General features: G+C 39.4%; 1 protein-coding gene across 1 annotated transcript; it reads right to left on the bottom strand.

The window, feature by feature from the left end:
* Positions 1–4,459: 4,459 nt before the first annotated feature.
* On the bottom strand, positions 4,460–12,771 carry kat8 (K(lysine) acetyltransferase 8). Its single transcript, XM_074655775.1, has 11 exons — positions 12,301–12,771; positions 10,471–10,545; positions 10,192–10,373; positions 10,055–10,108; positions 9,670–9,834; positions 9,217–9,306; positions 8,902–9,042; positions 7,792–7,885; positions 5,952–6,102; positions 5,670–5,824; positions 4,460–4,704 (listed from the first exon to the last, which is right to left on the bottom strand). Exons 1-11 carry the CDS (start codon positions 12,614–12,616, stop codon positions 4,640–4,642), a joined length of 1,488 nt encoding a protein of 495 aa, XP_074511876.1. The 5' UTR covers positions 12,617–12,771; the 3' UTR covers positions 4,460–4,639.
* Positions 12,772–13,667: the final 896 nt, after the last annotated feature.

The raw sequence follows: 13,667 nt of genomic DNA, 5'->3' as shown, positions 1-13,667 counted from the left end.
AATTATCTTTAACTTCTGGTTTCACACGGAACACAAACAGCGGTCTCCCAGGCAAAAGTCCTGTGTTTTTTGTTTGCCACACTTTCCGGTTCATAATTACGTGGATTACATTAGAATTGATTTTGTGCTAACCATCACGAAAATAAAATGTGAAATTCATGTCTATGTACACAAATCAATACATAAAATGTTGTCACAAACTGCTGTGTGACTGGGCTGGTAGTATAGTATAAGATTCTGCCTAACAAGTACTTTTACTTTTGATACTTTGTGTAGATTTCTTTTATTAATACTTTTACTCAAGTAAGATTTATTTATATACAAAGTATTTGTACATCATTGAATTGTTAATTTTGCTTTGAATATTCTTTCCACAATCCAAAATCTATTTTAGACCAGTTTCTGAGACATTTCGATCAAAAATGCTATAATAGTATGGTTGCAGTGAAATCAAAGGTTTTTTTAAAAAGGGCGTTTTGAAGTTAGTTTTGGCTGAGCACGAAAATCCAAATTCAGGCAAAGGAGGGCAGAAACTGGGTGGAACTGAGGACACAGAGAGAGAGAAGAGAACACTCTTCTTTAACAGACTTTATATAAATAGAGAGCACTTCAACACAGTCACGATTTTAGTTTAGTTTTCGAAAAACTGCAGTTTAAATTCCGGCCTTTTGGTTAACAATACGTCTGGTGACATTCCGTTCATTTTCTCGTTATACTGAAAAGACCAAAACAAACAGTGAATGTATCTCCTAACAAGTATAGTGTGTGTATCACAGCCTGATATCTCTTCTTCCTCTGAGCCATAGAGCTCCGTTAAAAACACATCAATGAGCCTCACTGTGTCACTGGGTGACATGTTCCTTCATCACCATGAACACACACTGTAATTTATTATGGCTCAATCCCACATGCACCATCCTGCTGCCACTAATACTCCCTAGAGTACCACATTTAGATTAATCGGCCGCTGAAAATAGTCCCCAACCAATACACTATTTCCATGCTATTTTTAAAGATTTACATCTTCAGTAAGAGCCTATGGTCAGCATGTTCTAACACATTGTTGCTTTTGGTCTTTGTTGACAATAACAAAAATATAGAATATCACCAGAGATTTCGATTTCTCGACTCAGGTCTTTGTTGGAACTGAAAAGATCTTAAAATCGTCCTTATTGAACTTTCACAAACGCTTCATATCTACAGCAAAGAGCAGCCATAGCCAGCGGTGATGGAATCATCAATACAGCTGATCGATGACAGGCAGCTGGAGGGACAGAGCTAATTATTATCTGTGTGGCAGCAGAGTTAACCAGCATGTGACTCTGACCATCACTTAAAACAGATGTATACAGAAGCCCATTAACTGTAATTACCTTATCAAGTCTGTACGAAATTGGTCACGTTTTTGCATTTTTGTGTTAAACAGAAATGAAACTGATATTCATGTTCTTAGAAAAATACAAAATAAGTCTCTAGAATCTTTATATTTTTTTGTATCTGTCAGATTTTATTTATTCAAACCGTTTTAATAGATAGATAGATATTAAGTAAAAATTAAGTATTTTCCTCCCACTGGGAAAATACCTAAAATAGATTATTAGTATCTCATAACTGAATCCACTAATATTATGACTTAGCAATTTTATATATTTAATAATTCTAACATAACATATATTACGGGATGATTATAAAAGAGATAAGTTGCACTGGGTCATAATTAGGTGACACTAAACAGAAAATTCCTTTAACCATTCCTAATTATTCAAAAAGAAATGATCCTTCAGAAATGTTGGATTATCTTCTTAACTTTGGTGTTCCTGATTTTATATAAAAGCATAACAAATTATTATAGTACTATTGCTTAGTGTGTGAACATGAAGGTTATGGTTTGAGAATATGTTGATTTATCTAGAAAGGTTTATACACCTCTGATCACAACGCTGAGCAAACAGGGGTTAAGAGAAGGAGGGAAAAGTGTTTCTGACTCACCTGTTGGTTGGTTCTCCAGTCACCTTCCAGCTGTTCTGTCCTCTGTTGTCCTACAATGGACTTAAAACATGAGGAGATTCACCAGATATTCTTTATAATCATTCATCACATTCACTTAGATTAGTATTTGATATTCATACTGTAAAAATAACTAAATAAAGCAACAGTTGTCAATTAGGTGCCTTTGGTTTTGTTTATCTTAAACATACATATTTTTTGCTGTGATTTTAATAATATAAATACATATTGTTCAAATGTAAAAATATCTTGCTTCAGTACATGTTTGTTTTTCCAAGTTTGAAGGATCCCTGACAAAAAATTATTAAAAAACAAATATGATTAGATATATTCTTTTACTCAGAGATTCTAATGTGCCAAACTCAAAATCCAGCACCTTGTCTACCTCTACAGTGAAAAACAGGTTTTAAGTGGAAACTATTCATCTTAGTTTTTCTCTATTTCGGGAATGAAGTATGCCATCAATTAAGGCTCCTATGGAAAACAATAAGTGTAGATATCATACATCACTGTATCAAACTGATGCAAGTTATTGTAAGAAGTGTTCTTTTAAGGAGCCGTTGTCAGGAAATAACTGTTCAGACTCAGAGCACTGCTGCCCTCTTGTGTTTATTATTATAGTTACATCAGACTGGACTGACAGCTGATGGTTGCCTTAAAGGTCCCATATCGTGCTCATTTTCAGGGTCATACTTGTATTTTGTCTTTCTAATAGAACAGGTTTACATGCTGCAATGTTCAAAAAAAACTTTATTTTCCTCATACTGTCAGCCTGAATATACCTGTATTTACACTCTGTCTGAAACGCTCCGTTTTAGTGCATTTCAACTGAATTGCAATGGAATTGCATTGCTAGGCAACAGTTTGGGTCCATGTTTACTTCCTGTCAGCTGATGTTATTCACATACACACTGCAGCCAGGAAATAAACTGGGACACATTTAATATGTTTACGTTTAAAACCGTGTAATAGTCAAAATATTGTATATTTGTGACATCACAAATGGACAGAAATCCTAACGGCTTGTTTCAAACGCACAAGTTCTGAATACGGGCTGTGTGTATTTCTCCGTATATTGAGTGTTTTGAAAGTTTAACTGTATTTATATAGCACTTTAACCTGCTTTATAATGTAAAAGACTTGAAAATTTCACTTTTTACAATATGGGACATTTAAAGCTGAGGGTTATTGCCTGGCAGTTACATATTTTTGTTTTTGGGAACTAAAAGTCATTAACAATACATAGACCAGGCTGTGGAATTCCTGATGTTTACAAGCTGTCCAAAGATTAACAAAGAAAACTCAGCTGTTGCCACATGATCCCAACAGTGGAGGCGCAGTGCCAGTATATCCCCCATTATATGTTGTTCTCCAGCTCAGAAAATCCCCCACTTAGAATAAACTGCCTTGAATTTCTGCAGACAAATCCAACCAAACGAGGTTCCTCTGTAACACACCTTCCTTCCTCACAGCAGATATTCTGACTTGCCACTGCATGTGTAGGCAATCTGATCAACATGGCCCCGTTTCGTTTAGCTTTACCAGTCAACACAGCAAGCACAATGTCACAGCCCTGGAACTGAAACAACTGAACGGGTTGCAGCCTTTGTTAGTTACAGCTGTGAGACAAGAACAAAATGTCCCCTGTGACAATAGTTTTAGTCCTTTCATTGTTCAACTCTACCGAGGAAATCTTCTTCGACAATACTACAAAATAAAAAAGATAAAAACATGAAAAGTAGTTAAATTACAGCTGAATTGAGTTATATTATTCTCCATATATCTTAACTCAAAATTATTAAATAACATACCTCCAAATATAAATATGGTATATATTCATGTATCTATATTTCAAAGAGGTGATGGCAAGCTAGTTACTTACAAATTAAAACATTTTAATGAACCTGTAGCCTTGGAAAATATTAGATTTTTTTTTTTTTTATTGTGAGGGATCGCCTTGATTCCCAGCATTGGATGCTTGATGGACTGCCACTAGACACAAGGCACTAGGCACTTGATTGGACGAACGCTTTCCCTCGTGGACTGCTGCTCTCAGGTTTCAAACCGGAACCAACATGGCGGATCATTTGGACTTTCTTCTCTTATAGTATAGTTCACCGAAATGTGTTTCTGAAAACATTTTATGCAAGAAATAAGCCCTACAGTTGCTGAATCTGTCTTTATTTTAGATAGACAATGGCTAGTTTAAAAGTTTTTAGGGAGTTTCCAGAGGCGGTGTGTTGCGCCGGACGCCCCAGATTTGCATGAAGGCCTAGCAGCCCATGAGGGAAAGTGTTCGTCTAATCAGGTGCCTAGTGCGTAGTGGCAGCCGATCAAGCGTCCAATGCTGGGAAGCGAGGCGATCCCTCGCGATAAAAAACCCCCGCCTCTGCGGACATGTACCATTATAGAACCAGTTCATACTCAAAAAAAGAAAGAATCAGGAGACAAGTCTGGGATTTTTTGTATACATATTTTAAGAAAATACTGACAGATGCAACTAATGACTATATACATTGATTTTTCATAACAGCAGGGTTTTTGCCAGTTGAGGAATAAAGGGTGAACTTGGCAAATTATATAAAAACAGGTGGAATTGGATGGAAAGATGTGGCTTCACTGGCTCCGCCTCTCACTTCTTGGACAACTTGACTTGTTTATTTTTGGGGGGCGCCCACTTCAAACACATAGTGTCCACTGTGAAAGACACAACACACAAAAGAGAGATGATACACAAAGACACAAAGCAAAGAAGAAAACACCACAAGGTAGATTTCTATTTCTGTACAACACAGTCAGTGCTGCAGGAACAACAGACTCAGAAAATGAGTTAATGTCCGTGTCGTCCAACAGTGACGTGCTCACGTCACATTTTTCAGGCCAAATTTATGAGCAACCGAAAAATTGTTCACGTCAGCCTCAGAGTCGTAATTTCGAGTCCGAGATTTTGTCATTTCTGACAGTTCCGATATCTTCCACTTGTTGAAAAGAACTACAGAAGTGTCAATAAACCGGCTGCAAAGAATGAAACTATAAATTTGTGTTTTTAAATGTTAACGTCTTCAAATTTGTATTTTCCGGAGCTGACAGATGAGACAGGTGAGACGTAAATTAAAAATTGTCCCTTCAGTTAAATCACAGGACATAGGACGTATCCACGCCGACCCTCCGCCGTTTTCTGCTCTGACGTATCTGCCGGTTTCTGCGCGCTACGGCCGGCTGGCTACTGTTTGTTTTGAGTGATGGATACAGAACGGATATGACATCACGTAACTCTGACTACAACAATAAAAGCGGTAACGTCCTTCAACCTCTGCATCGACTCAAAAAAACTGCGATACATTAGTGAATACATTTTTTTCCCACCCAGAGTGAGCGGCCCCAAAAATCCGGATAAGAGCACCCTTAGTGGGCATGTAAAAATAGTCAGAGTTAGAAAATATGAAAAAAAGGCCATCAATTTTCAGAAGCCCATGGTGATGTCTTAATTAGCGATATTAACTCGATGCTACAATAATCGTAATGCTATAAATCATTCAACCTCTTCTGATTCTACCTCCTAAAAAAGTTTAAATGTAGGTTTTGTTGGTTAAGTTACAACCAGGTTAGAAATAAGGGAATAAAATCATGCAAATGCAAAAATATAAAATGTCTGAACTTACCTGTGATTGGTGGTTTCTTGTACTGAGCGCTCTTCAGGTGCTCTTCCACCAGTTTGGGCGTCACACAGATAACATGCTGACCTTTCCAGTATTTCACCATATTGAGCGACTGCAGTGTGCTGATGATGTCACTCTGCGTGATGCTGGTCATCTGGCTGAGGAGAAAGAGAGAGAGGAGGGTCTGATATGAGCATCAAAATCAGAGCTAAAAAGATAGGAAAATGTCTGGGTGTCTGATGGTGATGTAACTTGTTATCGGGTAGTGTATTTGTGTGTCTCTACCTGAGGTCTTTGATGGACAGCGTTCCTCTGAAGTCCCTCAGGATCTCCAGCAAGACCCAGGACCAGTAACTTCTGTAACTCAGCTTCCCCAGATCAGACAGAGGCTTCTCTGGAGAGCCGACTGCACTCTCCAGCTTAGACAGCTCATAACCTACACACACACACACACACACACACACACACACACACACACACACACACACACACACACACACACACACACACACACACACACACACACACACACACACACACACACACACACACACACACACACACACACACACACACACACACACACACACACACACACACACACACACACACACACACACACACACACACACACAGCAGTAAAAACACAAATGTTAGTACAAAAGTGATGGTTCATTTGTGTGTTTTATACACTCTTTTGGACAAGAGGTTGGCTCTATGGAATCCACTGTGAGTGCACAAATATATGCATATTCCTGCTTAAACTAATCAGTCTGATTTCCTGTCAATTTATAAATCAACCAAATGACACTGGTGATGATTAGCCAGGGCTCCAGACTGCGACCAATACGATCGCATATATAACATTGTACATCATTTATTGTGAGTATAAGAGTTAAAATGTCACGTGGTGCCATTCTTGCGAGTGCATGATGATCATTGCCATCAGCCACTGTCTATTCCATCCCTGTTTCCAAAGTCTCAAAAGTCAACTTGACGAGCGAGCGGTCGAGCTTGTGCTCGTGGAATCACATTTGTGCAGGCGGAGCAGAAATGCTCTTTCGCGAGGATGCTTTTCCGCTTGCTCTGTGCGCTTGTATCACATGCATGCCCCTGATTTTTATGTGCATGGGTTGAGACTCGTTTAATGCTATATGCATGTATGCAGCGGTGCACATTGTGTGTGTGTGACGTGTATGTACGTAGCGGCGGGAAAACTTTACAAAGCAAAGAGAGGAGGAGGCTGGTGGGGAGGGAGAGACAACCACAGGTTACGACTCACTCGCCACTGATGATGAAAGTGGAGGCAGGGAGAGACTCACTGAGCCAGTGTCATTGATTTAGATTTAGATATATTTGTCCCAAGAGGGATATCTGTTTCCACATCCAGTACACAGAGACATACAGATATACATAGCAACACAAAGCCACATACAGGTATACAGTGGTGATACCAGTGGTGGAAAAAGTACTACAATCTTTTTAAGTAAAAGTACTAGTACCACGGTTTTAAAAACACTGTTACAAGTAAATGTCCAATATTTATGATATAAAAGTATTTAAGTATATAATCAAGAAAATTTACTTGAAAGTATAAAAGTACTCACTATGCAGTCAAATGGGTTCTTTAGTTGTTACATTATTATATATATATATATATAATAATGTAACAACTAAAGAGTAAGAGAGAAGGTAAAGCGGTGCAAATATTCTAAATATAGAATATACTTAAAACTGATATTGACATATATATTGATATTGATTTTTTTTTAGGGGCTAAAATATGTTGCTTAGCCTTTGTGCTGGTACTCCTGTCTGTTTCCCCAAACTGGGGGCGTGTCAACCACCATTTACTGTAGGTAATACACAGACTATGGATAAGTACCTCATACAACCCCATTGAGAAACATCAGAACTATCCTTTTAACAAAGAAAAAATGGAAATGTAGACTTTGGTAAACTGTCATAATTATTCATCATTCTGATCAGTTTATGGGCTAATATATTACTAATAGAAAAACCTATCAATATCTTTAATCATTAGTGAAAAGTAATCATTAGCTGCAGCACTGATACACACACACACACACACACACTAAGGCTACTGTCATGGTCTCTCACTTACTAAAAGCTATGAGGAACTTTCCGTAGCCTCTGCGTTGGTACGGTGGCAGTGTGAGAATACACGCCACATTATTCCCATCTGGAGACTCTTTCTCCTGAAAAACAAAACCAAAAAGGCAAAAGTTCAGACAAACAGTTCATGATTCCAGTCTGAGGTTCTCTCCGCCAAGTGTGGGATTCTGCTGAATTCAAACAGTGAGATTCAAAGGTTTAGAGATAATACTACAGCATCAGTGATCAGTGAACTGCTTACAGATGTAACGTGTGATGATTTGTGAAATAACATGAAATGGGAATTAAAAGATACCCTGTGGAGTTATTGACTATTACTAGCGCTGATTGACACATGGTGGGGCAATATGCTTAGAAATACACAGATGTAAACAAAAGATTTAAAAATATATATATTTTTTTTAATATATAATATATATATATAATGTATATTATATATACATTATATATAATATATATATATAATATATATATATTATATATTAGAGATTTGTATCAGCTTTACAATTACAATTAGTTTTATGATGGGATTGCATTTAACACATTACTCAGGCCTCAAAGATAAATACACTGCGTTTTGTTAACCCTTGTCTCACTTTAAAAAAGTTGCTCTTATGTCCTTAGAGGACAAAAACTGCCATAAAATGATATATTAATATTATTTTCCACTTCCACTGAGTTATGTAGGGCAAACATGAGAAAACGGCTAAATCTCGTGGAACATTGCAAAAACTACAATGTTAAAGACGTGGCTCTAGACTTAAAACCTGATATAGTAGAATGCATGATTTTATGCTGTAATGACTGTGGGATCAAAAATTGTGGTTTTAATGGGTACATTTGTGTCCTTAAGGGTCTGAGTGACTCTAATTTGGTTACACATTTATTATAGACTTATTATAGGAGCTGAGGTTGAACTTCAAAAATTAAAAAAAAAAAAATTCACACCCTTGCCAAAATGTATTCATTAACAGACAAAAAGATTTTAAAAAAATTACTTAAAAAGCCAAAAATGTCCCTAGGGATGTATAAGGGCAAACACTGACTTAATTGTCAAGAGAGATCGAACATCAAGTGAGCCCAAGATTGACTGCCTTACTTTGGAGAAGTAGCCGACGATGTGCGCTCCCTGTTTGTTGACTTCAGTGAGGATATAGAAGATAAAGGGCTCCACGTCAAAATAAAGCGTCTTGTGGTCGAGAAATAGTTTTGCTAGTAGACAAAGATTTTGACAGTAGATCTGGAAACAGAGATCAACAAGGAATCACAACAATGAACATCATCATCACAAAAATGTCCGGTTTGATTTCCACTAGAAACACAGAGTGGGACACAGACAACAGAAGCAGAGGAATCCATATTATTTAGAATTGAACATCCTCAGATGTGGCAAAGACTTTCCAGGTAAACTCACCTTGTGGTCCCGCCCATCCACTTCATACACCGATATGTTGCTCCTTCTGTAGATTTCTTTGCCTGGAGGCTGTTTCCACTGACAGTGGGACTGAGGAGACAAAGGTCAAAAAGGTCAAACCTCTTGCTTTCAGGTTGCACGGGATGTACAAAAATCACTAAATCACTGCTAATTGTTTATCTTGGAATTAAACTTTATAGGATTGGGTTTCACAGGTGGAAAAAATGTTAGTCTAAAATAAATATATAAATAAATATATAAATATAAATTCAAGACATTCTGCAGGACATTTCCTAGGACTCTGAGTTTAAGAATGGAGACATGACTTGTGAAATTAAATGTCTTTTAAATTAACAAAGACAGCAAAAGGATGGACAAGGAGCTATTCTGTTTAGCTGACGTCTTTATTTGGCACAAACATTCCGTGCGTCCTAAAGTGAAAGCTTCACTGACCAGGTGGTGTCTGAAGGTCTTCTCATACTTCATGTATTTAAGGCAGTACTCGCAGATCCACAGCTTGGGCTGCTTGCCGTAGTCCTCGGGAAACGGCGAGAAGTACCAGGCATCGATCTCGAAGTTTCCTATCTGGATCTTATCCACATATTTCACTTTGGTGATCTGAGGAAGAGACACGCAAGGTCTTACAATGAGGGAAATGATTTTCATCACACCGAGATGGCAAAACATTCAAGAAGTTAAATACATAAGCGAGTTAAAACCACATTATGTAGAGGACACAGCAGGAGTAAACTGAACGTAAAGTGCAGCAGAACAAGATAGTAATGTTTGCTCTTTTTGTAATCTTTAATAAGAGAAACTAATAGACACTCAACCGTACCGCCTCATGCTCCTTCTCCAGGGCAGCTGTTGTTGGGTCCATCTCGGCATACGTCTGCAAGGGAAAACTCCATTACATACATATCAACAAAAAAAAACAACAGTATGAAATGACTATGTAACATACAATGTCTCTACCTTCTGTACATGGTTGATCTCGTCATGCTTGCGCTTCTGGTTGCGAGTGATCTTCCTTTCAGGCTGTTCACCCAAATCACCGACACCGAGATTGGACTCTGTGCTCTTCCTCACTGCATCCTTCACTGTCTTGGTGAGTGCCAGGCGGGCCTTACCCACCCATTCATCTAGGCGCCTGTTGACTGCATAACCAAAGAAAAGGAGATGAGGATCATTGTAAAGCAGCAGGTGAGGAGATAGAGAGGGTATGGGCATATCAAGAACTCGTCATGTACTCACATCCTACATAGTGAACATAGAACTCCTCTCTGCCCTCCTGTTCATTCAATCGGGACTGAATAACCTCTGCTGTATCTGAAAAAGAGAGCAAGATACCAATAGTTAATGAGACTTTTGTCTAACAAAGTATTTTTTGGTCAGGTACAAATGCAAGCTCTATATATCTCCTGTTTGGGACGTCTCACCAAACTCCATTCAGATTTCTATGACTTGAACACCTGCTTTGCTCAATAGCAAACACAGCCTGCTTATAAGATAAGATAAGATATTCCTCTATTAGTCCCGCAGTGGGGAAATTTGCAGTGTACAGCAGCAAAGGGGATAGGGCAAAAAACAAGATGCATCAGCTAACACAGTAAAAAAAAAAAGGAGCTAAACAAAGTGTAACAAAATATGAACAATTTAAATAAAAGGAAGTATAAAAATAGGAGCAGTTTATACAGTACTGACAATAAACAGACTATTAACAAAATTGCACAAGTGGAAAATGATATTGCACAGTGAGAATTAAATGAAATTCCACCTGAAAATATCAGGTTATTGTTATTTAGCCTGATAAAACGTGACTTGTGTTGAGCCATTAATCAATTCGGCAATCTCATAATCTACCAAACTGCAACGTTATTAGCCTATTTACTCCAGTGCAATACCAACTTTTAGACGTGGCTCGCCTTGTTGTTTGCACTGTTATGGTTCTATCATCCACGCCGATTGTTACAGAAAGCCCTGCTGAGCCTTTATAAATCAAAATTAAATTGAATTACGTCTTTACTGCCAAGTTTTCAAGAGAATCAACTCAACTTTGCACAAAATGTTAATGGAGTTTGGTGTGAATTTCTTCACAAAAACAAAGCGAGAGTCCTGCACAACTTACGTCAACCTGCTTGTCAGGTACAAATGCAAGCTCTATATATCTCCTGTTTGGGACGTCTCACCAAACTCCATTCAGATTTCTATGACTTGAACACCTGCTTTGCTCCTTAGCAAACATAGCCTGCTTATTGTTATTTAGCCTGATAAAACGTGACTTGTGTTGAGCCAATAATCAATTCGGCAATAATCATAATCTTCCAAACTGCAACGTTATTAGCCTATTTACTCCAGTGAATTGCCAACTTTTAGACGTGGCTCGCCTGTTTCTTTGCATTGCAATGGTTTTCATCATCCAGCCGATTATTACAGAAAGCCCCTCTGAGCCTTTATAAAGAAAAATTAAATTTAACTACGTCTTTACTGACAAGTTTTCAAGAGAATCAACTCAACTTTGCACAAAATGTTAATGGAGTTTGGTGTGAATTTCTTCACAAAAACAAACGAGAGTCCTGCACAACTTACGTCAACCTGCTTGTCAGGTACAAATGCAAACTCGACATCTCACCAAACTCCATTCAGATTTCTATGACTTGAACACCTGCTTTGCTCCTTAGCAAACATAGCCTTACTTATTGTTATTTAGCCCGATAAAACCTGACTTGTGTTGAGCCATTAATGAATTCGGCAATAATCATTATCATCAATCATCTATTCCCTCCAGTGAAATACCAACTTTTAGACGTGGCTCGCCTTGTTGTTTGCACTGTTATGGTTTTATCATCAAATAAATCAATCCAATCATTCAGCCGATTGTTACAGAAAGCCCCTCTGAGCCTTTATCAATCAAAATTAAATTGAATTACGTCTTTATGCCAAGTTTTCAAGAGAATCAAAGCAATTACACAAAATGTTAATGGAGTTTGGTGTGAATTTTCTTCCAGAAAACAAACGCACAGCTTACGTCAACCTGCTAACGTTAAGTGTTATTATGGTGAAACAGAAGCATATATAACTCACGCCATGTCTTATCGGCTCTTTGACATAAATACGTCTCTCCAATTTCCACCGACACCTCCTGCTCCCTGCCGCCGCAGTACCCTCCGCCTCCGTCCGGGATGTGATGACTACTCGAGCCTCCGGCTTCTCTCACTCTTCCAGCGGCCTCCGCCTCGTCCTCCTCGCCGCCGCTGCCGTTCGAGGAGCACGCAGCCGGGATGCTGCTGTCCAGGTCAGCCCGCTCACTCTCCAGAGGACCGGAGTCCATGTCCACGTCCATGCGAGGCTCCGAGTCCTTGTTATCGTAGCTTTTGTGAAACACGGTCCCGCCAGTCATTACCTCTGTCGTTTTGAAAACAACAAACACGCCTCTGCGAACCTGCGCAGTTCAGAAGACTCAGATCACTGAGCGAGGAGAGAGAGGAGAGAGAGGCTGGTTAACTCCTTCATCTCCATGATGGGAGGGCTCTACGACACAACAACGGCCAAGATGGCGTCGGGGGGTGACGTAGGTTCGTTCCGCCCCATGGATATTAGTGATGTGTCGTCACGAACGAGCCGGTTCAAAGAGCCGGCTCTTTTAAGTGAACGATAAGAGCCGGCTCCCGTCCGAGAGCCGTTTTTTTTTTTTTTTTGTTATTAAAGGGACTGTTTGTAACTTTTTACACGTATAATTCTACCGGGTCGGTTTCCCATGCATGCTCGCATATGCACGCTCGTGTGTGGCTACGCTGTTCTGACTCAGACTCCAACACAAATTACACGGAAGAACCAAAACCGCAAAGTTATATCTAGTGAAGCCCGTCTTGCAAAACAGTGTTGGCGGCAGTCGTAGTACGCAGGGGAGACCGTAGCTTTGGTCTCCAGGGCCAGAGTCTCTGCTCCCCTGCTCCTCTGCCTGCCTGCTTGCCTTCACTCATCTTGCTCCACCTCTACACGTTCATGCGCACACACTACACGCTGCAGAAGAGTTAGTAGCTCTGAGAATATCTAGTGAATGTACAGTGGACGTTTGTGCAGAAATAACTGCTGCAGCTCCTCCAGACCAACAGAGGTTTCCCGTGTTTTTTTAAGTGACGGGGCTCCGCAGCGAGTAACGTTATCGTCTCTGACCGGGTGCCGGTGTCTCCCTGCGGGCGCAATCGGAGACAATGATGTTTCTCTTCTCGTTGGAAGAGCCAACACTAGGATCAGCATTGATTCATGGAGAGACCTTCGTCTGGTCAGCTATAGCATTACTGCCAAGCAGGGGAAATATAGAGTGATATTGTGTTTTTAGCTGACGTGTGTCGCCTCACTGTTTTGAGCGATGCTCGTTCATGTCTATTTAATAGAGCAGGCCCGACGCTGACTTTCGTTGACTTAACGGCCACAGGTGTCGCTGTTAA

This window comes from Sebastes fasciatus, chromosome 13 (genome assembly GCF_043250625.1).
Source record: "Sebastes fasciatus isolate fSebFas1 chromosome 13, fSebFas1.pri, whole genome shotgun sequence".
Lineage (NCBI taxonomy): Eukaryota > Metazoa > Chordata > Actinopteri > Perciformes > Sebastidae > Sebastes > Sebastes fasciatus.
Note: the sequence above shows the minus strand (reverse complement) of the source record. Positions and strands in the feature narration are given on the sequence as shown.

Bases quoted from the DNA above. Each gene is read 5' to 3' on its own strand.
- kat8 (XM_074655775.1), bottom strand. From the start codon at position 12,616: ATGACTGGCGGGACCGTGTTTCACAAAAGCTACGATAACAAGGACTCG. The intron at 10,546-12,300 runs GTGAGTTATATA...TCTCTTTTTCAG, and splicing joins AAGAGCCGATAAGACATGGC to ATACAGCAGAGGTTATTCAG. The intron at 10,109-10,191 runs GTAGAGACATTG...TTTCCCTTGCAG, and splicing joins AGATCAACCATGTACAGAAG to ACGTATGCCGAGATGGACCC.